Source organism: Cladophialophora immunda (genome assembly GCF_000835495.1).
Source record: "Cladophialophora immunda strain CBS 83496 unplaced genomic scaffold supercont1.2, whole genome shotgun sequence".
Lineage (NCBI taxonomy): Eukaryota > Fungi > Ascomycota > Eurotiomycetes > Chaetothyriales > Herpotrichiellaceae > Cladophialophora > Cladophialophora immunda.
In genome coordinates, this window is record NW_015622542.1 from 310,686 (window position 1) to 334,775 (window position 24,090).

At 52.5% G+C, this 24,090-nt stretch overlaps 8 protein-coding genes across 9 annotated transcripts; 5 read left to right on the plus strand and 3 right to left on the minus strand.

Moving 5' to 3' along the window:
* The first annotated feature begins 144 nt into the window (after positions 1-144).
* On the plus strand, positions 145-1,617 carry PV07_02495 (uncharacterized protein). The gene is made up of 2 exons (XM_016389108.1): positions 145-797; positions 859-1,617. Exons 1-2 carry the CDS (start codon positions 247-249, stop codon positions 1,340-1,342), a joined length of 1,035 nt encoding a protein of 344 aa, XP_016251010.1. The 5' UTR covers positions 145-246; the 3' UTR covers positions 1,343-1,617.
* A 1,986-nt stretch (positions 1,618-3,603) lies between these two features.
* Positions 3,604-4,698, minus strand: PV07_02496 (uncharacterized protein; the record flags this gene model as incomplete). The annotated part of the gene is made up of 1 exon (XM_016389109.1): positions 3,604-4,698. The coding sequence occupies one exon, from the start codon at positions 4,696-4,698 to the stop codon at positions 3,604-3,606; it is 1,095 nt and encodes a 364-aa protein (XP_016251011.1).
* A 273-nt stretch (positions 4,699-4,971) lies between these two features.
* Positions 4,972-6,621, minus strand: PV07_02497 (uncharacterized protein; the record flags this gene model as incomplete). Its single annotated transcript, XM_016389110.1, has 3 exons — positions 4,972-5,075; positions 5,136-5,273; positions 5,334-6,621. The coding sequence occupies 3 exons, from the start codon at positions 6,619-6,621 to the stop codon at positions 4,972-4,974; spliced, it is 1,530 nt and encodes a 509-aa protein (XP_016251012.1).
* A 739-nt stretch (positions 6,622-7,360) lies between these two features.
* On the plus strand, positions 7,361-8,389 carry PV07_02498 (uncharacterized protein). The gene is made up of 2 exons (XM_016389111.1): positions 7,361-7,926; positions 7,991-8,389. Exons 1-2 carry the CDS (start codon positions 7,758-7,760, stop codon positions 8,179-8,181), a joined length of 360 nt encoding a protein of 119 aa, XP_016251013.1. The 5' UTR covers positions 7,361-7,757; the 3' UTR covers positions 8,182-8,389.
* A 150-nt stretch (positions 8,390-8,539) lies between these two features.
* Positions 8,540-11,557, plus strand: PV07_02499 (uncharacterized protein). The gene has a single exon (XM_016389112.1). It carries the CDS (start codon positions 8,686-8,688, stop codon positions 11,353-11,355), a length of 2,670 nt encoding a protein of 889 aa, XP_016251014.1. The 5' UTR covers positions 8,540-8,685; the 3' UTR covers positions 11,356-11,557.
* Positions 11,558-11,759: 202 nt separating this feature from the next.
* On the plus strand, positions 11,760-16,315 carry PV07_02500 (uncharacterized protein). The gene is made up of 2 exons (XM_016389113.1): positions 11,760-13,570; positions 13,618-16,315. Exons 1-2 carry the CDS (start codon positions 12,031-12,033, stop codon positions 15,027-15,029), a joined length of 2,952 nt encoding a protein of 983 aa, XP_016251015.1. The 5' UTR covers positions 11,760-12,030; the 3' UTR covers positions 15,030-16,315.
* On the minus strand, positions 15,993-18,326 carry PV07_02501 (uncharacterized protein). The gene is made up of 2 exons (XM_016389114.1): positions 17,036-18,326; positions 15,993-16,972 (listed from the first exon to the last, which is right to left on the minus strand). The coding sequence occupies exons 1-2, from the start codon at positions 17,450-17,452 to the stop codon at positions 16,820-16,822; spliced, it is 570 nt and encodes a 189-aa protein (XP_016251016.1). The 5' UTR covers positions 17,453-18,326; the 3' UTR covers positions 15,993-16,819.
* On the plus strand, positions 17,708-19,961 carry PV07_02502. Of its 2 annotated transcripts, XM_016389116.1 has the most exons (3): positions 17,708-18,786; positions 18,841-19,727; positions 19,805-19,961. In XM_016389116.1, exon 1 carries the CDS (start codon positions 17,905-17,907, stop codon positions 18,418-18,420), a length of 516 nt encoding a protein of 171 aa, XP_016251018.1. In that variant the 5' UTR covers positions 17,708-17,904; the 3' UTR covers positions 18,421-18,786; positions 18,841-19,727; positions 19,805-19,961. The 2 variants fall into 2 exon arrangements, with proteins under 2 accessions (XP_016251018.1, XP_016251017.1); XM_016389115.1 differs by having other exon boundaries at positions 18,841-19,961.
* The last annotated feature ends 4,129 nt before the right edge of the window (positions 19,962-24,090 follow it).

Consider the following 24,090-nt stretch of genomic DNA (forward strand, 5'->3'; position numbering starts at 1 on the left):
TCTTCAAAGTGGCGTCGGATAAGAATATCCGGGTCCACGTGATGAGGATTCCATCCAGCTGACCAATCAGCAGCCTAGCGTCGCCCGTGCGTCATTGGAGCTGTGGCGGCGCCTCGGATGTATTTGTATGGCGAAGCTCTTTGTGCCTGCGTACTTCTTCCACACGCCCATCCCGTCAACGACTTTCTTTCTGTTCTTTCTCACTTGTCGACCATCTCCGATTCCATTCTGAAGAGCGCCTTGATCATGTCCTTCATTCTCAGGAGGCCCTTTGCGGTCTCCTCGAACACCCTCAAACCTCTCAGCAAACCTTCGACGCTTGTCCGAGCGTTCCACTCGTCTCCCAAATCATCCAACTCCTTCTTCAACCCTCGGCCGTTTGCCTCGACCTCGAACGCACAATCGCTCTTGAAATCATCAGCTTTACGGAATGGCTTCAAGCGCGGCTATCAAACGCCCTCGTACCAACCCGCGAACCCCACCGCGAGTGGCAACCTCACGCAACGGCTTCTGTACGGCGCTGCGCTGGTCGGCGGAACCATTGTCGCCACGAACCTGATCTTTAACCGCGAAACACGCGAAGATGGCGGCATGCCTCCCTTTGAGCGGGAATACTTGAACCAGACATTTTTGCACACCGGTTTGGGCGTCGGGATCATCGGTCTTGCGGCCCGGACACTGCACACCAGCGGCTGGAGTTACAGATTGATGGCTACGAACCCGTGGTTGGTGGTCGGCTTGGGTCTCGCTGCGAGTATTGGCACGATGTACGGCACGATGTATACACACCCAGACAAGTAAGTCGCATCTACCTCGCTCCGACAGACTCAAGGATATGGTACTGACAAGGTGAAACAGCTATATCCAAAAATATGCCCTCTGGACGGCTTTCAATGTCACCCAGGCCGCCATTCTCTCTCCACTGATGTTTCTCTCTCCCGCGATCCTGGCTCGTGCCGGCCTTTACACTGTTGGCATGATGGGATCCATCGCTTTCATTGGGGCCACCGCCAAGCAAGAGAAGTACCTATACTTGGGAGGCCCGTTGCTTGCAGGTGTCGCCGTTGTCGCCATCTCCGGGTTCGCGCCATTGGTTCTCCCTGCCACGGCCGTTCGCACGCTCGCCTGGACCGAGAATATTTGGCTCTATGGCGGCCTCGCAGTCTTTGGTGGGTTTACACTGTATGACGTGCAGAAGATTTTGCACCACGCCAGAATGAGCGAGCGGGGATTGGTGAGGAAGGACGTGGTCAACGAGAGCATTTCGCTCGAGCTGGACTTTTTGAACATCTTTATCCGGATGGCGCAGATTCTGAGTATGAGGCAGAATAGCAGGAGATGATAGTGGAGGGGTAAGGGGGGTGGAATTGGCATTGCATCAGGCGGCGAGAACCTTTTGGACCGAAGCAATTACATCAAAAACTATGTGAGGGTCTGGCATTATCTAGCTCCGGTGATGGAGAGGAGGGAGGTGTTGACTTTGCAGCACGGCGCAACTCTGTGGATTGCGGCGCAGTCAACCCAAGCATTCATTCTATCACTGCCCAAAGGACAAGGCTGAAGAAGACGAAGGGAAAGAGAAAAGCCAGAAAATGAAGATGAATTTCTCCTCTCCAATCCATTTCGCTAAGCATACAAGTCGCTGCCCTCCTTGTCCCTCCTTCAAACATATTGCAAGCCCATTGTAAACATGTCCAGAAGCGTAAGGCTGGGAAGTTTGAGGGGGTAACATGCCACAGGAAGCCAAACACCCTGCCTGGACGACAGAAATGGTGTCCCCGGTGCATCATCCAGAGAGCAAAGCCCCAGTCGTGTACTCGACACTTGCACGTAATGCACTTGGAAGGCATCAGAGGTACAGTACCCTAGTAGGGTTTGGAGGATGGGGGCACCAATGATTGGCTTAGGGTAGATACCGGGGACGGGATAGCATGTTTGGACCAGATCGTCCCCCTTCCTCTGGCAGATTTAATGTCCTCTTCAAGCCCCCGTCGAGGTTCGTGACGGCAAAGCCACCGTTCTGTTTAAACCAAAGCCCATTATCGAATTAGCGTAATCTCCTTGTCCAGCATATTGCCAGGTATCAGCAAGGGGTTATTAAGATTTGAGGAGCCCCTGCTGCTTCTGCTTGTGGCGTTCTGTCACGCAGCGCCCGCCGACTATCCCTCGGTCCCCCACTCGCTAAGCAGGCTGAGTGAGGCGTGGGCAAGAAAGTTCTGTGGCTTTCAAGATGGCGCATCTCGTTCGGATACAGCAAGTCTCGAATTTCAGCCCATCGGGACAAGTCTATGGGCGGCGACTTTTTTTCTCTCCCTCCTCCCTTACAGCGAACAGTGAGCCAGCTAGGATCCAGCAAGTGGTTGTGGACTTACTCGTAGTCAGTTAGCTCTTGCCCTGTTGACTGAACCAGAAGCTGCAGACCTGGCATCGCCCTCCAGTTAGAATAATGGACGAGGGGGTTCGAGCTGCCAGTGCCAGTCCCTTGTCAGGTAATGGCCCGTAGTAAGGCCCCCTCTTCCTCGTCCTGCCTGCTACCCTCCGGGACCCTCACATCCGGTACTGTCTAGGAAGACTGTGAATGGCAGTGGTGGCCAGCTCCTTTCCTGCTTTTCGTGACAGCCCGGCACCTCACGCACTATCTGGATTGGGACAAATGGCATGCATCCCACCCCAGTGACACATGGGCTGGCGGTTGCCTTTGCAGGAACTTTGGCGAGGCCGGTGAGGCTGAGTTCTAGTGCAAGAGCTCGGGAGGGAGGGTTTAGGGGAGGGCGGACGGTAGATGAGAGGCACGGGTGTGGGACTTCCCCTCTCCCTCCAATGAGAATCATCGCTGCAGGATCCTGTATGTGCCTGCCCTCTCCCTCTCGACGCAGTGAGAACATCACTCCGCCAGGTTGGCCTCCCCGCCTCCCGCCAATCATTGGCCTGCTCTATTGAGCTTCCACCACTGCCGTGGCGGCTGATGGGTCCGCCGATCCACAATTCGACACGGATGAAAAAAAGACACAAATGGTCACCAAATACATTTGTTGCTGTGACCATCAACCTACCTGGGTATATAATTTAGACCTCACTCCCTCTCCCAATTCCATGGGTTCCTTGAACTCGATCCTGTTCTCAATTCCTCTCGTGCCTAAACTGCGCTCGATTCTCGATTTAACAACGTCAGGTCAAAGCATACATTCCCAGCCTTGTCGCGAGTCAAAGTCTCTGAAAGATACATAATGCCTGCCCAGACGCCGCACCACATCTCCCCCGAGCTTCTAAGCAACATCCTCTTTGGTGTGGTCATGTTCTTCATTGCCTTGTATGCCCTTTGGCAGACCCACCGAGCAAACCGTCAACATCCAGGTAACCCCCTCCGATGTTTCATCTTTCACGCGTCCATATGGTCACTGATACGATGTACAGAAGCTGTCATCCACCTCCGCAGGCAGCAGACTGACGCCTTGGACCAGGTCTGACCATGCTTCCCTTCCCGTCACTGGGCCTCCGCAAAGATTGATACACAAATATCATGGGTCGAGGTCATCCATCATCACGTTGAAAGCTGGGCGGGTATGTATGGCGCAAGGAATTGGTGGGCATGCGGGCTGGATGTCAGGTAGAGTTCCACCCTTTGAGGAATGACAACATATTCGCACCAAGGTGCTCAATCACATATCCGCCCTCAAGAAGAATAAGTGCTGGCATTGTCTTGAGTGCCTGTCTTGTTGTCCTCGCAATAGTCTCATAGTCTTCTGTGTGAATCTGGAAATGACCTAACGGATCCGCATGAAAGGTGTCGAACCCCAGACTCACAATCAAGAACTCGGTCTTGAACTCCACAAGTTTCTTCAGGCCATGGTCGAGTTTTTCCAGGTACTCTTCGATTGAGCTGCCAACTTTGAGTGGAAGGTTGATGTTCATATCCTGCCCCTCGCCAAGGCCTATCTCATCTTCCTCGCCGGTGTAATACGGAAACTCGTCTTTCCCGTGAATGCTGACGTACAGAACCTTGCCATCGGCATAGAAAATCTCCTGAGTGCCATTGCCATGGTGGAAGTCGATATCCAGGATTCCGATCTGTGCATCAGGCTGATATGACCGCCACGTACTCACTGCTAAAGCAGCATTGTTGATGTAGCAGTAGCCACCTGCTCGCTGACCGTCGCAGTGGTGTCCTGGTGGCCGACACAGAGCTACGACGGTGTCGACGTCGTTGGGTTGGCCACTATCAAAGCCTAATAGCATGTCCGTCCCCTCACATGCGAGGTTTGCGGAAGCCACCATGGCTCGATAACTCTCTGACATGATGCCACTGCTCATGTCAAAGGCATAATATCCTGCTCTTGCGAAAAGGTCCTTGGGCGGACGTAGTGGTTTCCCCGTCGAAGTCGGCAACACAAAACACTCTGGCAGAACATGCCCGTCCTTCTCGATCAGGCCGGCCGATAGCCACTCCTCGTACACGTTTCGTAGGTGTTGCAAATATTCGTGCCCATGTGTTTTCGAGGTGAGTTCGAGAAGTCGCGGCTTCGGGCCTTCCCGCAGCGAGCTGACTTGCTTTGTGGCGGCCCCATACTCAGAATCGTGTAAAGCTTGGAGGATTGCTTCCAACCGTTCTGGTGATTCCAAGGCAGGAATGAGATTTGAGCCCAACAGCTCAACGGTTTTGTGGAGGAGCGTGTCAGGGTCCCACAGGATCACCAACATCTTGAACGATGTCTGTTATCGGGTTTCGGGTGAAAAGCATGGCAGATATCGATAATATTCCCACCGACGACCTTGTCGAATAAGACCTCGCCGCTGCCTCGAGCGCAATATGTGAAGTCGTCGAGATAAGCTGAGTCTGAGATTTTAGGTTGAAGGATGATTGTGCGGATGATAATGGGCCTTGCCGTCACTAACGCGCTTCGGTCAAACGACATCTGCCGAGGTCGCCCACGTGATCAACATTCAATATACCAAGACATGTGCTCCATCCTTTCAAAAGTTCGGCGCATACATATGACCATATATCGCTCCTTGTGGAGGGAGAGAGGATCGATTCTGTTGAGGCTCTATCGAAGGAATTGGCTGCATGTCATCGTCTATCAAGACGTTAGCACAAGTCCCCAAAAGAGACCCGGGATTCGCCAGTCAACACCTACTGCTGTTGAGGATCTGCATCAATCGCGTATTCTTTTGTCGGAGGTTCCTGCAGGTATCCTTCATGCTCTGCAGGGACCTTTGCTGTGATTTCGCAAAGTTGTCAAGAATGACGGCCATGCTCGTCATAAATGCCCGGCCTAGCGGAGTGGCGGGTTAGCCGGGATTCAAGAAGAGAAAGGGTACCCTGCAGCACTTACTTGGTTGAACAAGATCAGCAGCCAGGTCTATGGCATGGCCGTTGTTGTGTGAAGATCTATTGATGAAGCCCAGGGCCGCAGCTTGAACAGCCCGAGTGTACTCTTCGACCAGGGGCAACACATCATTTTGGAGAGGCCCATCATTGCCCGAGCCTTGCTCTGGAAAGAACACGTCCATGCCCACCGAAGGTTGCAAAGGAGCATTTTCAGCGACAGGAAGCATCGGCGCTGAGTCCACATCCACCACAGCAAACTTGATCCCGGGATTGTTCTCGAAACCTGTCTGGTTCAGCGTCTCCGAGCCAAGTGGCAGTTGCATCGTGTCGCCGAACATTGACTGCTCTGTCATCATGTCCTCTGGCATCATTCCTGAAGTCATCCCTATGTCGGCGCCTGCCATGTCAAACTGATTGAAGTCTGCTGGCAACGAGGTCATCGAGGGTTCGGTGATGGGGAAACCAAATGATGGGTCCCTTGCATCAACCGAAAAGCGCTGTGTACCATTTGGGATACCGCTTGTTTGTGGGACATGCGATGATGTCGGATCGTTCGGAAACACCGTGTACTGCGTTTGCGCTGCAGCGGTGTTGAATTGCTGTGTCCCATCAACCTGTGCGGGGCCCCACTGATCATGGCCGACAGATAGAGGAAGGCTCCGGTGAGCAGCTGTCCCATACGCGCCGGCTTCGTGCTCCTGAAAGAGGTGCGGTGGATATGATTGTAACGGGCCACCACCGGCTTGCGCTGGGGGCAGATGGAACCCGTCGTTGCTGGAACTCCGTCGCATTTCCGAGTCGAGTTGGTTGAAGTCAAATGGAGAATCCATGGATGCATTTGCAGAGGGATCCGAAAATTCTTGTTTGAACTGTGGGCGCGGCGTGTCGGTGAAGGAGGCCGACCGTGACCTCGATCTCGAACGACTGAGTTCTCGACGGGCAAAGCGACGCAGGTTACGATCTTCATGTGGTTGGAGATTGCCGTGCTCGTCTACATGAGAACGAGGTCTTCGACCGGGACGACTCACGTCGTAGACGGTTTTGCCGGTTTGCGCAATCTGATGAAGTCTTTCCTCTCGATTCGTGTACTTTGAAAATCCCCACTGCTTGATTTTGCGCTCCCATTGGCGTGGGGTGGCGCTGAAGTTGAAGTGTTCTTTCATGCACTCCGCGGCTTCTTTGCGAGTCATGTTTTGGTCAATGTAAAAGACGCGGAAGTTTTCCTTCTGCGACTCCCAATCCTTCTCATCATGATGGGTGTCCACAGCCTGCGAATCATCGTCAGAAGCCATGTTTGGAGAGCAAGAAAGAGCAAAGTGAAGTGCGTGTCGATGCTGATAAGAGCGCTTCTCAGCCTGATTGCGCGGCGCTTGCCACTCGAGGCCCTTCGTCCACTGAGCCCGACAATCGCAGCAAAGACAACTTCAAGAGGTAGATGTTCGTGTCACTGAAGCCGAGAAGAAGGTCCAATATATCTTGCGCGACATAGCGACAACATTTCCATCGCTGTTCAACGGCAGAAAAGCGCCGACTAGCAGCTGATGCTTGTCGGTAGCCAGGGCCAAGGGCTTAGTGGATTGTCTCGGAGGCACCATTGTTGAGCGCCAGCTCGCCCTTCACGGCTGTTGCTTTGGCCCCCGGCTAGAGGCCCCCTGCGGCTGAAATGTTTGGTGCAGGTTCGAAGTCGCCGGCACGATCCAGGACTTGGACTGCGCCTGACCAACCAAGGCGTGGGGCGGTGGGCACTCAGCGGACACCTGGCGGGCACTGCTGACCTCACCCAGAGGGGTAGTGACTGGTGGTGACAGCGGTCGCTGTCGAGGGGGATGCGGATTTAGCCTGCGGCGGGGTGAGTTGATGGAGGATGTGGCTGGTAAGCCTCGAATCTCGATCGATAGATGCGTCTTGGAGTAGTGTAGCTCTCCGTATCATGCTGCTGGCAGTCTTTACGGTGAAGCATTGAGCTTTCCTCGCTGTCCACTTTCCTCGCTTGCTGCTACTGACAAAATCCATGCCAACATCGCCTTGCACCTCACTCTCATCCAACCTCTGTTCAATGAGCAGCCAACAAGGCAGCTTTTGCCCGATTGATCTGTTGACTCACACTCCAGCTCTTGCCATGACGTCCGACCGCCGACCAAGGCGTTGGCAGTCTTCGGCTGGTCCTGTCAATTTTCCATATATCCTCTGATTTCGACCTTGCTCGAGCTGCCCAAATCCGCATTGCCCTGGCCCCAAGACCTGCAATGAATGTTTGGGCATCTACCCTTCATGAAAGAGAATGGGATTCCTTTGAGACAGAGTGCGTGATTTATTCCAGGTGATTTGGCCGCAACACTTGAATGATGCATGCGACCTTCCCTCTACCGTTGTGTCTATAAATTCGCCACAGCCGGCACTGTGTCTGTCCAAAGACTCGAACCAAACAATGCCTTTTGCAGCGGCCAGGCTTTTGCCAACTAGATTATACTTGACACTGATGGCGAGCTTCAGGGCCATTGGCTGGCTTCTCACTGCCACCTGGACGTACGCTGTGTCCTTGATCTGGCAGATTGGCGATACTATCTTCAAGTTCATGCTGAATTCAATTCCAGGCTGTGAGTATAACATAGGGCTCTTGAAGGTGCAGGGGGAGGAGGCTGTGGGCACTGACCGAGTTAGTCACCGAAACAAATGGAGCTGACCACGAGCTTCCCGTCCTTGAAGGCGAATGCCCGCCGCCTGCGTCGTCAGGGTCGAGCCTGACCGTCAACCTGTCCGAGGGAGGCCCGCCATACACTCCGCTTCCTGAACCACCGCCGCTGCCAATTGTCCCGGACGAGCAAGACTTCCTGGGAATGGGGAACTGGTAGCGCTTTTGCCATGGGTCTTGAGGTGGACTTGAGAACGGTTGGCGTTGTGAAGGATACCTTGCAGGACTGAGATTTAGTGTAGTTTGTTGATTGATCAGAGGACTCAGACGGAAGACTTCCTCTCGGTGTAGAAAAGGTTATCACATTGCATCTAGTTAAAAGGTGTATGCTAACAGTCGGTATTCACCCAAAGTGTAAAGCAATTCCATCTAAGCATTGAATGCCATTAGGACAATAGGCCCAAGGCACCGCTCACGTGGGATCGTGAACCAGTCGCGTCTCAACCCGCTAGTCCAGGGTCCATTGCCCCCCTCCACACCGGCTTCACTTTGTTTTGGTAAGGGCAGACATCTCCAACCAGCTTCAACCTGAATAAACACATGTCGGTGTATTTTCAATCAGCCTCCCGTCCTTGTTATCCTGACTTTCCTTCCTCAATAACATCCTGCAACCGCATTGGCAGTCACTAACCTGCGTCAATGGGCCGTCAAGTGCCTTCCCACCATGTCCGGCGCCGTCGTAATTCTTTCGTCCTCTCCTCCGCGAACATTCGCCCGTTCTCCCACTCCTGCCGACGCTCTATCTCCATTGAGGTCGCCATGTGGCTTGTCGATAACTGAAGGAATCACCTCGAAAAAGTTCAAGGACTCGAGACAGGTTAGAGATGGATTCTCTCGCGGCTTCAGCAGCGCACGTGCCCTGCTCGCCGCAAAGGTCGGCGCGGAGAATATCCCTCTTCCGTCTCTTCGAAAAGATGGATTCAAGCCGAAATCCCTACAGCGACCCGAAGAGCTTGCCGGAAACACCCTTAAGGAGGCAAGGGGTGGGCCAAAGAACGAAGAAGCATCGGTGGAGGAGCGATCTAAGCACTTCAAGTTCTTAGAGTCGCTTGATCCAGTGCCAAATCCACGCAAAAGAGACCGTCAGGCGATCAAATCAGGCAATTTGGAAGCTTCAGAGACAGAATTGAAGCATCCCGGAGAAGAGCACTCCTTCAACACCAGCCGGCATTCGAGCCCCCTCTCACTGGAGAAGGCCATACCAAGGCGTTTGGATTGGACACCTGTCAAGCCGAGCGCAAATGGTTTGGAGGCACCGTATTCTGAGGATCGAACCGATGGGTTTATCAATGATCTAATGGATTTTTATGCCTTTGACCCTTTTGCGACAACGGCTATTGAGACAACCGCGGCAAATGACACCAACGAAGCGCCGCTAAGTAGAAGAAGGATTGAGCTTGTCATGACGGCTGAGGCAAAACCTTCATCATCCACATGCCAACCGAGATCATGTGGAAATCTTGTGAAAGATGGGATCGACGGAAAGGCAAAACCTGCCCCCAAAAAGCCTCTCACGATCACAGGATTGGCAACGTCGAATTACAGCGATGGCCGCCAGAAAAAAACAAAGCTTCCACCCATGCTGGAATATCTTACCGCGACACAAATGGGTGCAGGGATTGAATTAGACCCGGTCGTCGACGTGAGTACGAAGGCTTTGAAATCAAAAACTTCAAGCAAGAAAGCACGGGTGCCCAAGAAAGCACCAGCCAAGAGTCGATTGAAATCTCCAACATCCGCAATAAAGACCACTCTGGAGCAGCCGTTTCTCTTTGGTCCAGCAAGTCAATTAGCTCGCGATGAATCGCCTACGCTGACCCGGGATACCCTGGAAGCACTGAGGCGCTCTGAATGCTTTTCTTCTGATCCCATCTCACCACCTTCGACGCAGCCCGTTTCGACCGAGCCCACGTCACCCAACGTCTGTCGCGGTACGAGTCGGTTTGTCAAAAGAAGGAACTTGTGGGGTGCGGCTGGCCGAGACGAAGATAATGCATTGCTGCAAGTCGACACGGTTGACCTTACTGATTCCCCTGCTGTGCGCCTAGCCCTTGCAGGGAAAGACGTCCTTGTGCAGCCTATCGACCGGAACTATCAAGAAACAACCACTTCGAATAATGGCCCTTCGAGGCCTGTGCGACCGCCAATTCCCTATGCTACAGAACCCGCACCGCTGGTCGATATCGATGATATTGTTACGCCTAGACTTCGCAAATCTGTCAAGACACCTATAAAAGCACGACCCAGGCTATATCATACGTCTCGGACGCTTAACCAGCCGCATCAGGGAGCCGATGCCCCTGACCGAGACGACGAGCAGCAATCTGAATCAAAGAGCGTGGCGCCGGATCCAAAGCCAACGATGCCGTCGTACGGGGGGTTTTCCGATCACGAACTTAAGAAACAAATATCGTCGTTCGGCTTCAAGGCTGTTAAGAAGCGAGAGGCGATGATTGAGCTTCTCGAGCGATGCTGGGAGAGCAAACACGGTTTGCAGCAAGGACATGACGATGAAAGTGCCACGAGCCATGCAATGACACACGCCGATTTACTAAGTAAAATTCATGATGTCTCCATGAGACCAGTTCCAAAAGTCAAGAAGCCTCGCGCCAAACGAAAATCCGAATCTGGGGACACAAATATTGCCAAGGAGCCGAAGAAGAGGAAAAAGGCGGCGACTACATCGAACGACCCTGCACCAAAAAAAGGGAAAGGCTCCCGGAAGCGCACTTCAAAGGCGCTCTCGGACGAGAAAATTGTGGATGTTGATGATCTGGGCGGTTCTTCTAATCGAAATATTGAAGAGAGCCAGAACCTGGAACGTTCCACTGTGCAAAATAACGCGAAATCTATGGGACCCCAGCCTGGACATGCAGCCCAGAGACTCGTTACACCACCATCGACGGTGCCGCGACTGGAATGCACACCTTCGCAAGCACGTGAATCTTCCCGTGCCCAGAGTGCGGCCCTGGTTTCGAGACTGGACAGTCCCGCGGTTGGAGGTCCTGGTCTCACGCCCCAGCAGACTCCTATACCGGATATCTTGTCACAGATTCATGCTGCTATCTATCGCCTTCCAGAAGCGCAATCTGTGAACGGGGAATCCTGCAACCACCAAGTATCGCCAACCTGGCGCGAAAAAATTCTCATGTACGACCCGATCGTCCTGGAGGAGCTTACGGTCTGGTTAAATACGGAAGGCTTCAAAGCAATAGGCGAAGACCGCGAAGTAAGCCCGATGGATGTCCGGGTGTGGTGCGAACAAAACGGCGTGTGCTGCTATGGAGTAACGGGAGGATGGAGAGGTCGAGGTCGCAGACATGAGGCTGAATGAAGTATTTTGCATAAATAGAGGGAAGAACTCCTTTGGAATGCAAAAAAAAGAGGTTGGCAGGGAGTGCCTAGCATAATGTTATGAAGACTGAACAAGTCACCCTGTATTCTACGAATCCCCATAGCACACTGATTCACGGGACTCAATACAAAAGGGATAAGTGAGCATTGTCTGCGTCTGGTTACAATTTCTCAGAACCAATCAGTGCCAGAAGGGGAGTGGTCTGTGTGGAATATTATTATACACAGTATCAGCCGACAGTGGAGATGCCCCCCCCCCCCGCAACTCTCTACGATTAGCACAGGACGAGAGGAGCTTCTTAGGCGAGCGGGTAGTGCTGTGTTCGAGGCCTGGACGATCACGGCAAGTCCGCCTCTCTGGTAGGTTGAAGTGCGAATGGCTGGGTGCAGCTTCTTGGGCCATTATTGCCTGCGCTTGTTTTCAGATGAACCCCTCTCTTGCTCTTAGTTTTTCCAACGACCATTTGGCAGCACTTGACTTGTATCTGGAGAAGCGAGTCGCAGGCTTTCACTGCAGTGGTCAGAATATGTGCTTGGGCTCAGCTGCGTTGCTCTCAATCCCATGCTGGAATGACCAAGAAACTCGACGATTGACACCGTCCACTTAAAATGCCATCGTCCCGGGCCACGAGCGCGAGTCTCTTCTCTTGAAAGTATGAGCCTAAGTGGCGTCCACCCTGGCCAGTCCGCATCCTCCAACGCCCCTACGAGTTTTCTCCCGCCGCCTCGCCAAATCCGCTTCGTCTCGACCGATGGTCAGCCGCATACAAAGAGGAGGCGGATAAATGCTGCTTGTCTGACTTGTCGCAAGAGGAAGACGCGCTGCTCTGGTGAGCGGCCTGAGTGCAAAACCTGCACGGACAACAACCATGTGTGTTCAGGCTATGCCGACCGCCCAATTCGCAAAGATGGTGAGAGACTCGATGAGGATGGTGAAGAGGAGGCCGACTCTGGATCCTCAACGCCTCAAAAGCAAAGCAGAGATGCGGAGGTCGCGATGAAACTGCGAGCTGGACCAGGAAAAGAGATGGACAACACCGCCAGGGAAGATGTTGGGGAAATGATAAGTCCTTCAAGCAATCACACTGGGAGCAGCGTCGCCTCTTCTCGAAACCGGGTCCCCTACTTTCGGTATTTCGGGCCGACTGCAATCGTACCTGGTTTCAAACAGATGGTGGTGCAAGTCAAGGACCACAGATCGAGCTTGCCTTCGGCCTCTGGAGATTCTCCAGCTGCAGGACAACAGCTAGATGGGAACTTTGCTGGTGGCCAGGATCGAGTGCCCGTCGAGATACCATTCTACGATGCGACTGATCCAGACCAAAATGCTCCCCTGATCACTCATCTTTGCGAAACATTCTTCACCCACCTTGGCTGCAACTACCCTTTTCTTCAACGCGACAGATTTCTGAGGGATTTGGAAGAGAAGAAAGTGGATGCGATCTTGGTCGATGCTGTCTGCGCGGTTGCGGCGCGATTCTCAGGAAACCCGCTCCTTTGCGGATCCAATGACCCTTCCATTCCTCTGGATGCAGAAGGAAATGTCAGACGGGCTTTTCGAGGCCAACCCTTCGCTCAAAGGGCCATGTCAGCAGTGATAGACACATTTTCCTGTCCCACCATGGCTGTCGCTCAAGCCTGTCTCCTTCTCGCTTATGAGGAGTTTGGCGTAGATCACGATAGCGGCTTATGGATGTACCTTGGCACGGCCATACGCATGGCGCAGGACTTGGGGATTCAAAAGCTCGAGGGCTTGCAACTGGAAGGGCGGATTGGACCAACCCCCAAGACGGCCAAACATAGTCAGGACGGCAAGGCCGAGGAGCGGAGGAGAGCCGAACAGCAACAAAAGCTGTCTCGCAATCTTTACAACCAGGGTAATTCTCAACTGGACGATCGAAGGGCAAGTGAACAGGAACGAATTGATACCTTCTGGGCTATCTTCTTTCTCGACAGAGCAGTCTCGTCGGGCGTTGGTCGTCCTGTCACTCTGCGAGACAAGGACATCGAAATCTCCTTCCCGTTTCGAGCTGATGAGAAGATGATCAATGGATACCCTGACCCGTTTCCTGCCATGATTAAGATCGTTCACATGTATGGGCGAGTTGCGGATGTGCTCAACAACATCAAGGATGTCAGCCAGGTCACGCCAGACGTGTTGAAGCGGTTGGCAAGCATGGAGAGAGATCTGACAGGTGGGAAATTCATTCTCTTGTTGGATACTGGAAGCTGACCAGTACAGGCATATATCAACGCCTGTCACCTAGATTGCATTTCAATGCCACCAATTTCCAGCATTATGTCAAAGCAGGCCACGGCACGAACTTCATTCTACTACACTTCTGGTTTCATACCTTGATTGTCCTACTTCACCAGCCGACTTTGCTACACTCATTCGAAGGACGAATCCAACAGCTGTTCCCCGACAGCAGAGAACTGTCCATGTCGTCGGCAAAGACGATCGCGGATATCCTGGCGTTCGCCGAGCTGATAGATGTCAAGAGCTTCATCGGTAATCCTTTCACCAGCCAGCCAATGTACGTTGCGGCGTGCGCTTTTTTGGCGGAAGCTGCCGCTCATACCTCCCAGCCGTCGTCCCGAGCGACATCTCCGCCATCAAATGGACATAGCCATCGGCCGAAACAAGACGTGATAATGGAAAGGACGCAAAAAGCAGCCTCTGCACGCCATACTCTTCTTGCTACTGCTGCCAATCAAAATTATCAGCGGTGTTACAAAGCCCTCAAGACTTTAGATTCTTATTGGGCGGGCTGTCGCTATATCTTGACCGCTCTCGACCAGAAGTCAAAAGGTCTGATGGATCCCTTACTGTTCACTGCAGATGACGTTGATGGAGAAATGCCATCAACAGAACCATCTTTTACCACTCCCGGCTGGCGACGAAGCACCTCGCTCGCTGCTTCACTAGGAGCATATGGCAGACTACGCTCGCTTAAGGCTTTGTCAGGGAGCGGGTCGATGTCTCCTTCGATGGATCTCAGTAATGCAATTGGGTGGTCCTTGACAGGAACGGCCAACTCTCTAGCCCCCAACCTTAGCTTCCTGTATCCGACAGGTGCCGAAACTGCAAAGGCACCACCGGCGGCTTCCGCTTCCCCAGGAAAGGAGCAAGATGAGACGCCTCAAGGTCCAACAGGGATGAGAAGGTTTGAATCGCAGTGGGACAACCGGAATATGTCTACTCTTCAGAGTGATGCCACCATAGCTGAACGATTGGGACAAGCCTATCATGGGGAAAACTCAGCTTCTACTGATAGAGTGTCATCGGTGCCTTACGATCCAGTATCAACGGCTGATGCAGATCTTTTGCTCGGACTTCACTCTCCATATACAGCTAACTCAGCTCCGCCGTCCGGTGTTGCTGCTGGACCCATACAGCTCAGTCAACCCCCGAATGCCTTTGGATATCCGCAGCAAGGGCAACGCTTTAACGGCTCCTTGAGTCCCCAGCAATCATTCTCTGACGCGCAAACCCAAGCCTACAGCGATATGCTAATTGAATCACAAGATATCGACATGAGCGCAGGCCAGCAATTCAATTTTGATTTTCCCGGCAGCGATATGATACCATGGTTGGAATACCTCCCGCAGGATGTATTGAACTACTTTGCAGAGCCACAGACGGGGATATGACAACACCCTAGGACTCTCCTCACCATGAACGAGCGGACGGTGTGTTCTTGAATGGCACGTCGTTCGATTTGCAGCATATCTGCATAAGAGGCCCTACAACGGAGTGGGGTAGACGAAAGAGATGTGCTCGGAGATAAATCGATTACGACGGCGGGCGACACACTCGGACAAGCTGATTTGATAACTGGCTATCTTTACGAAGAGGCCGAAGATAATGAGGGCGAGGGCTAATCTTGGCGCCGAAATCACGCTCTTCCTGAAACCACCAGATCCGCTAAGGCGGTGATTGACGCCAGATCAACTTCGTTGGTGGTGGATTCGATATACTTGGGCATCGGATTTCGGAATGGTTCCAGGCCTTATGCAAGTATCGACAAGTATTGGAGAGTGCCTGGCGACGGATTGAGGACTGAGGCGCATCATACTAATATCCCGGTCAGAAAAATGAAGAGAATCTTGTTGTCCAGATCGCAGTTCTATGGTACTTGCTATGGAGAGCCGCGCTCAGTAGCGCAACCAATTACCGCCGCTTTGAACCAGGTCTTTGTCTATTCCCAAACGGGCTAGACTTGGACCACTTTCCAGGACGATTCTGGGGGCCTTTAAGGACGAGTAGGTGACGCTGCTTTTATCGCAACGTCCCTTCTATCTCCATTACTCTACATAGATGAGTACATTGAGCTCTTGCAGATGAAGGCGGCCTGGAATACCACCCGATTGTTACTGGCGGTGGCTGTCAACCTTGCAGTCTATGATTTGTGCGGCTGGCTGCCACAATGTCGTCCTTCCAAACAGTCAGAGACAGGCTCCAATCCCTCAACCAGCCAGCTGGCCCGGATTGTCGGACAGAATTTCCAAGAGAGTCGTTGAAGCTGTTCTGATCACATGTGACCCCAGTTGCGAGTGTGCTTCCGTGCAGATGGCCAACGAGCTACTCCCAAACTGGCCCGAAAAACTGATGGCCACTCCCACGCCCCCCCCCCTGGAGAGCCCCGGCTCGCATCCCACGCAAGAAAAGTACTCCGCTTGTCTGATCTTTCCTCTTTTTCACTACATCGAGCGGGAACCGTGCAGGAACAGGGCACGATTTCAACCAACTTTGGACCAAGCAAAACCTCAAGGCGAGAGTCCCAGCTGCGGAGATCTTCTTGACCGCTCCTGTGCCCACCAATCTGCCACGAGCCACTTCGTCCCGTCCCTCTTTGGGCCAAACAGACGGGCCGCTGAGCCAGTAGAGAGTGGCCCCCAATGCAGAGCGTCCTTTATTTGATCACGCGGGACTCGCCAGGCGGCAGGCCCGCGGGACCCTTTCTCACACCATGAAAGTACGTAACCGATAAGCTGAAGGCACCAATCACGCACCCAAAGCACTTGACATGCTCTCGAGCATCATCTGTGTCACTTTGCTTATGGCGTGGGATAGGGTGGTCTACGGTGGGAATCTCCTTTCCTCGAATCTGGCGGAGAAATGTGGCCAGCTGAAAGGTATAAGAGCAGCTCTCTTTTCCCTACCTCTGGGCTTTTGATCTTTCCTTCCTTACCACTCCGCAAACATCACTTCGACTGAAAGACAAGCGCAATAGCAAAACATCTCATCAAACCACATCAACAAGTCAAAGACTTCGAACCATCCCCCGCAATGGAACCACACTGCAGCACCTGCCAACACGGCTCGGGCGAATGCAAGGGTTGCACCTGTTGCACTGTATGTCTCTTTCTGTTCATTCTTTGCACTCTTTCAAAAAGAAATTGTTTTGCTGATATGCTCTCAAGCATTAAACATCTTTCCCTCAAAACATCCCAAGCTCTTGATTTCGTGGAGGGGTTTTCATGGGGTTCGGGTCGCTGCAAATGTCAAGGTCATCTCTCGAGCAGTGGGCAGAGATCAGCGCAATGTCGAAGGGTTCTGGGATGTCACGTCCGAGTAATGGGAAATAGCAGCCCTAGATAGCAACCGTCAGAAATACACTGTTTAGGGCCTTAAAAAATAACTGCATCCCACGTACCTGTAGACAACAACCCTTGAGTCTCGGAGATTCCCTCGTAGTCATGAGATCTCTTTCACAAGCCCACATGGTCTTTATCGGCTCCCTGCTTGCTCCTGACTTACCACATCGACGATTGTCTGACTCACCTGGTGGCAGCTTTCGCTCGCTTCCACCCCCCTGAAGCTTTCCGACAAGCATGCACAGTACCTGCACGATTCTCCCACTCGGCACGGAAGTGCCGTCCAAGGGGGGTGTTCCTTGGTATCTCCTGGTGGACTTGAAGCCGTACCTCCGTAGTAGGAGTCCATTCATATCACTGAAAGTGACATCCCGCGTTCTTTGAGACAGACCGCCGTCGACCAACTCCTTTAGACTGGGGTTTATTATGCATTGTTGCGTTGGTAGTGAAGCCCACGCAGACAATACATGAGACATTGTTCATGGTCTGAAGTGCCTTATGCTACCAGCTCACGTACGCGGTGGATCTCGTGCAGCACTCCAGCCAGTCGCAGGAAGCCACGGCGTCGAATGTCTCAAGATGAGGTGGTTGAAGTGGCAGGATGATTGTTTGCTATCGATGTCTTCCGAGTGGAGACCGTGCATATGTTGTGGAATGCCGTCCTTCTTTCTGGTGTCGCTCTTTTAAAAGCTGGCCACTATGTTCGTGACACTCTCATCATTCAAGAGACGAGCGGCATGTGCGGCCAATCCTCTGGTATATGACGCAGTCAGCTGGAGTTCTTCCTTGTGCCACAGAGTCCGACTAGCACTACGCCCATCTTTGACCAGCGTCACTCTCGCCATCGAACAGGCTGCTGTGCCTATTATGTTGCAGCAAGCCGGTGGTTTCGTGGGCCACGTTGTCCCTCTTTGTGCTGGCATAGCTGATGAGGTCGACATTCAGTTCTGAAGATGCTCTGGGCTGTCCTTCTCTTCTGACCGTAGCCGCAGTTGTTATAGAAACAACAACAACTACTACAACGACAACCCGACGATGTCGTTGCTGGGCCTTTCGGAGGGAGCGACTCCTTTGTCTTGGGGTAAGCAGAGATATTGGCGGCTGGCAGAGGAGTAGGGTCACTCGGACATCGAATGTAGGAGGGATGGCAGCTTGGGATATTCACGCTCCCTACGTTGCAAAGCTCATTGACACTGTTGTCTTTACAGATATGTCGAATGCATTGGCCTGCGCAGTGGACGGCATTGCGATATGTCTCGCTGCCATGTCTCCCAGAGAAGGAAAGAAGAAGATTAGAATACAAAGAGTGAGACGGACAGAGGAGGGAGAAACAACAAGGGCTACAATGCCACCCAGGTGCAGGATGCCCTGTACATATGGCTCGGAGGGTGCGACCGACGCGAGCATTCCTGAGAAGGGAAACGGCCAGGGGATCAAAAAGTGAGGACCTTAAGGTACCCCGGTACTGTCCAGCATTCGAATTTCTCGAATTGCATCCAACCGCGCGTGGTTAGTCCACAACGGAATCTCATTTTCGATCTAGGATGCGAGGAAATGGACACGGTACCAGTGTGTGCGCGTTGGGTTGCGGATCGATTCACAGGACATATTCGGGTACTGGCCAAGATGGACTACCTTCCAGAAGAGCCTGGGATATGCTCTTACAACGGACACAATGAAAAGATACAAGAGACGATGGATTCACTCTGGTTGGAGGTCATGTCGTTCTCATGTTAAGGCGTTGTTCATCCTCTTGAGAGAATATCTTCATAGCACCTGTCACATATTTACGAAGATGATCACGGCCCAAGTAAGGTCCTTCTTCGCCATCGTTCCGTACCTTATCGCTAAATAAGATGTGTAGGACGCCGCGTTCCCAGCCTCGCCTTGTCCCATGTTAGCCTCTGCCCCTGCCTGAGACAGAGACAGAGCTGCGCACGGTACATACACAGGTAGTAAGGACTTCCACAATCTCCAGCTCCTGTAATGCATGCAGCAGACAGACTCTGGGGGTTTCTTTTCCTTCGGCGCCCATGCGGACTTGGTTGGGTGTCTCGTCTCCCAGCCAGTGTCGTGCAGATTGTCAAAGTGAGGACCTTAAAGGCCAATCAGTGTCCGTCGAGGCTGAGAGGAAAAGCGGAGACTCTTTACCGAAGACGGACATTCTGAAAGCAGCAACATTTGCGCGTCGGTAGATTGAAGAGTGGAGTGGGGTACCCAGCCGTCCTTTGAGTGGAGGATCGAAAAGCGGCGGCAGGCTTCGGATAAGATGATTTGTGGATGGATTTGCGAGGCAAGGAGGTTTCAACCACCATTTCCAAAAGCAGACGATCGACTCTAAACCGGTAATCACATCTCACATAACAGCAGCTCGACTGAGACTGCGGGCAGACCCGGGGAATCCGGTAGATGTGACACACAGCTCACTCACTCAGGAACTGCTGTTTTGGAACCACGCAACCCCTGAACTCCGGCAGCCTCGCGGGGCCAGAGAGCCATAGAAGGGCAGATCAGATATTCGAGAAGCTTTCTGGCACGTCTGTCTGCCGGAGGATCGGACCTCTGGGAGGGACGGAGCGCTTCGTCAGTACGCTTTCCAGGACGGCGCCACACACGGGACGGCAGCGGCACACTTATCGAAAGAAACAAAGCAGGAAGTGACGCCTACAGCGATTCTTACCGTCTCGATACCTTTTATTATCAAACGACAGAGCAGACGGATGGCTCTGGTATCCCACCGACTACATATGGGTCAGTTCACGACTTGGTCACTGTGCTATAGCTCCCTCAACGTGTTCACGTGGCTTGTCTGACGGGTCTGCGGACAGGTGCAGGAACTCATGCCTTTTGTTTGGGTAGACGATCAACTATCCATATGACCCTGGGAACCATTGAAACTGCGAGAGACCCATTCGCTTGCTACTCCTCCTCCTCCTCCAGGAATCTTCTAACGCCGCTCTTCCTCCGTTCAGAGTGCCACCAAATGTAGAATTCCTTTGAACTCTTGTCCATCAAGTCCGACCGCAGTGACCGCTGTTAGGTGGCCATTGTCTGTACGTTTTGATACGCCTTGCCTCGACACTAGCTGTGACCTCATGGGCGATTGACGTGACTGCCTCTATGTCCGGCCTCGTTCAATTCTTGCTGTCTCTTCCATGGCAGACTTCAATGCCACAGGTATTCTCCCAGCCAATCAGAATGCGCCTGTGATTCCCCTTGAGCGAATTAGAAGCCGCATTCTGTGTCGCTAAAACTGCCAGCCCAACTAGTTTCCACTTTCTCACAGAGCAGCGTCTGCTCTCTCCCCTTTCATGAAATTGACATGTATCCGTTGTCGGTGCTATAACTCTCAGCTTTTGTCTTCAGCATTGTGATCCAAGGTCGCGACAAGGTGCTGCTCAGTGACAGTGTCCGTGCCAGCAGTAGTCGACGTCCTCGCATCCGTTCCGGGAAGGGCCATGGGGATATTATGAGGCGGGGAGGATCAGGCCGCGAGTTTCTCGTACTTTGTTGAACTGATAATGTCCGAAGTCTTTTGGAGGTTACTGCGTTAACGGTATGGCCCATTGTGGCAGCTAGACAAGTATGTATGAGCACAGAGCCACCTTCACGACCCCTTTTATTCCCTTTAGCTCAGCATCTGTGAGGGTCAAGCTGGTTCACAGCCCTCCATGAGTGTCCGACGAGTGTCCACCGTGTTTCGGTATTAGAGCATAGCAAGCCACCAATCTTCAGGAATTTTTTGATTAGTCCCGCCACGAGTAGGAATTGGTCTCCTGATGAGGACAGTGCTCCTCTTGTGCTTGCTATCTCTATCGAATTCGGGGTATACCCCGCTGATAGTAATTCCGATCAAGACAAGGACGTGCCGTGTGAGGGAGTTATGGTGACGCGAGGAGTGGACAGCTATCCGACCGTAAAGAGCTTTGTCTGCGGACCTATGTATTATATCGTCAGCCTGCTTTATTGGTTCCGCATCTCTTCTGCTCGCTACCTTGTTGGGAGAACATTCTTGCCTGGCGATCAACTGAAGGCTGAAGCATCACACGGAGACCTCCAGTTGAGTAAAACTGTAAAACTCTGTTTGGCAATCCTGTATAATGAACCTGAACAGGGGTTGTTGGGAGTATTGTGAGCTAGACCTCAAGGTACTATCCCTTTCCCTCGGAAATGTGCCAGGGGATGAATTATAGCCAGGAAATTAGCGGAGAGGAAGTCCCAACACTCCTTCCGGCAAGAAAGGGGGGGGGGGTGTTGACTAGAAATGGTAAAGGAGCGAGACGAACAGTAAAACCGCCAGAGGATCGCTTTCAATAATACGGACATATTTCCATGACAGGCAGAGGCGCCATAGATTCCCACAGGGCCGCCGTCCAATATCCACAGGGGACCATGTCGGATCAAGTATCTCCAGGGAGAGGAGCAATCGTTCTCGTTGCAACGTCTACATTTGGGAGACAGTGACATGGATGTGAACTGCTGGGAGGATCCGTGGAGATTGTCGACGTTGGGTTAGTTTTGTTTTCGGGATTTGTCCACCTCTTGGTGAACTCGTAGGTGATCATGGATGTGGAGCGAGCAGAGTCGTTTTCCGGCTGGCTAAAATCCTTGAAAGAGGTCTAAGGCGCGGCGCTACACGCAGGGCTTTACCACGCTTCTGCCTGCGGCTCCGCCTACGAAGCATCAGCTTGATGCTGTCGAGAAGGATCGCTCTGGAATGAGTCCGAGTTCGAAACGATGAAAAAGGTGGAACATGACAAGGAAGTGAAGAGGGTACCCTGGGTGTTCTGGATGGTTCACCCCTACCGGTGATTGTGCTAGACGTAGAAAGGATTCAGAGATAGGGACGAAGTCATAAGATACGAGAGAGGAGACAAAAAAAAAGTAGCGCTGACATGGAACAGTCGAGAGAGTCCAAGAGCAACTCAGATGGTCTGTCTCCCATCGTGTGCCTTTCAAGATAATCATGACTCAAGAACTGTAAACAGGTGGCGGGTAGACAGGGGAACGTTCTCAAGCGGAACAGGACAAACCTAGTCGTCGAAGAAGCCACTCCGCTCAGCTGAGGGAGACTACTTGATTCGCTCCAAGCAAAACAGATCATTACGATTCGGTTTCTTCCCGGGCGACACACACACAACAGTAACATGTTCTCCGATCCTTCGAAGTGGTGGGCTCCGAAGCCAATGAAATACTGTGCGAGGATGGATCGTGGCTTTGTATTTTCTTAGTTCTTGGGTCAATGTGAGCACCCTGGTGCGACGCTCTTTCGTCTCCCTTGCCAGTGAAATTGTCTGAGGTGTCACTCATGGGTGGGCCCCCCCAGAATCCTTTCATCCCTTTCCAGAGTTGTGGCGTCGTTGTTGTGGTGTTGATCGTGATGGTGGTGGTGGTGGTGGTGGTGGTGGTGGTGGTGGACTAGACCATGGCCCTTGGGGATTGACACGACTGTAAGACGGCTTTCTGGATGTCCCTGGTCCCGAGAAGCCAGGAGGAGAGGGCATCGACCACTCCAAAGAAACGGAAAAGTTCCTGCTCAGTGACTAGAAGCGTGGATCTCCAGCGCGTCCACCGTTTGCAAGCACATCGTCGGGTGCACTCAACTTGTAATTTCCCCCCTTTTTGGGGCTACCAAGGGAAAGGCGCTAGATTTGCCAGCTGCGACAATCTTCATCTTTATGCCCCTCAGGCCCAAGTCGTTGACATGGTATTTGAAAAGATGACGGACATATTATCGAGAGATAGTCATGGTTGTCATGGTTGTCATGGTTGTCAATCCCAGGAAGTCGCCCGGATCATTCGAGCCACCGTGCCTATGCCGGCTGCTTGGAAAATTCCGACGAACATTGACCCATGAATTGTAAATTGCCGGCCGGGAGACACCCTTCCTCGTCGTTGTATTCGGGGCAAAGTATCGGCGGGAGTAGTTTGGCGGAGAGAAAAGGGTTGAGGCTCGCGGATTAACGGCGATGACAACTATTACAACATATTACAAAATCAGCAGAGGCGCCAAATGGGAATGGGCACTCACTAAGCTGCTGTCGTCTGGTTGCGGCAGAATTTGACGCCCACTCCAGAAGACTAACCGACCAGCTGTGCGATTCAGTGGACTACTTCAGTTGTGGTAGATCAATAGCCCATAGGACAACAACATGCCGGCGACCTGCAACGCCGGTAGAGTAGCTTTTGCGGATTTTCCTTGCACTCAAAAGCATCCCTGAATAGTTCCGCAAGATACAAATCTATACAGCATACTGTGACAGCTGGCCAACGAATACTTCAATTTCCACCAGGAAAAGAACCACAAGCTCACACGCATCCATCGCTGCACGACCACGTTTTCCAAACACCATGCTGTCTCGAACACCTGCACAAACACTGATCACCAACCACAAAACGCAAAATCCATCCAAATTCTCTTCATGACGTACCTCGCGTGGAAGCCTGTCGGTGAAAACTCTTCAGCTGGTTGCTCAACCACTGCCCCCGTGCTCTCAGCATCTGGTTTTCATGCTTCAGCGACTCGGCATAGAGGAGGAGGTCCTTGACTTGTTTCTCTAGGTCCTGCACATATTTCACCTTGCGTTCCCGGAACGCACGTTGCGCTTGCCGGTTCTGCATTTTGCGCTTTTCCTCATTCGGGGAATCTCCCTTTGTCGAGTTGGCGCCAGTGCTATTGTTGTCGGCTGGTTCGCTTCGCTGGCGGTCCTGACGGTGTGTGACCTCATTTACGCCGGCTTGGAGTCCATCGTCGTCATAGTCAAGCGGCAGACCAGATGACAGCTCGTCGATAGGGTAGGTGGGAGTTGATCCTTTGCTCGGAGGATGTTGGCTGATGCGCTCAGATACTGACATTGGAGAGCCAAATTGATGATCGGTCACCGCACCCGAGCTCCAGAGCCCATCAAATAGCCCGTGGTCTGGCTGCCACATATTCTCTGTCGAGGCATGACCGAACCACTCATCGAAGTTTTGGTTGTGGAACGAATCAAAAGTGAAGAGACCATCTATGCTTTCTTGACTCAGGCCATGATCTTGAGAGGAACTTGGATCAAGCCCAGGAGCGGTCGACGTTGAGAACTGTGAATGCTTCGAAGACTGTGCCGGTCTCTGC

Excerpts from the sequence above, each read along its gene's own strand:
- PV07_02495 (XM_016389108.1), top strand. The coding sequence starts at position 247 with ATGTCCTTCATTCTCAGGAGGCCCTTTGCGGTCTCCTCGAACACCCTC. Across the intron at positions 798-858 it reads ATGTATACACACCCAGACAA|CTATATCCAAAAATATGCCC; the intron begins GTAAGTCGCATC and ends AAGGTGAAACAG.
- PV07_02498 (XM_016389111.1), top strand. The coding sequence starts at position 7,758 with ATGCCTTTTGCAGCGGCCAGGCTTTTGCCAACTAGATTATACTTGACA. Across the intron at positions 7,927-7,990 it reads GCTGAATTCAATTCCAGGCT|TCACCGAAACAAATGGAGCT; the intron begins GTGAGTATAACA and ends TGACCGAGTTAG.
- PV07_02499 (XM_016389112.1), top strand. The coding sequence starts at position 8,686 with ATGTCCGGCGCCGTCGTAATTCTTTCGTCCTCTCCTCCGCGAACATTC.
- PV07_02500 (XM_016389113.1), top strand. The coding sequence starts at position 12,031 with ATGAGCCTAAGTGGCGTCCACCCTGGCCAGTCCGCATCCTCCAACGCC. Across the intron at positions 13,571-13,617 it reads CATGGAGAGAGATCTGACAG|GCATATATCAACGCCTGTCA; the intron begins GTGGGAAATTCA and ends TGACCAGTACAG.
- PV07_02501 (XM_016389114.1), bottom strand. The coding sequence starts at position 17,452 with ATGTCTCATGTATTGTCTGCGTGGGCTTCACTACCAACGCAACAATGC. Across the intron at positions 16,973-17,035 it reads TCAAGGGTTGTTGTCTACAG|GGCTGCTATTTCCCATTACT; the intron begins GTACGTGGGATG and ends GTTGCTATCTAG.
- PV07_02502 (XM_016389115.1), top strand. The coding sequence starts at position 17,905 with ATGAGGTCGACATTCAGTTCTGAAGATGCTCTGGGCTGTCCTTCTCTT.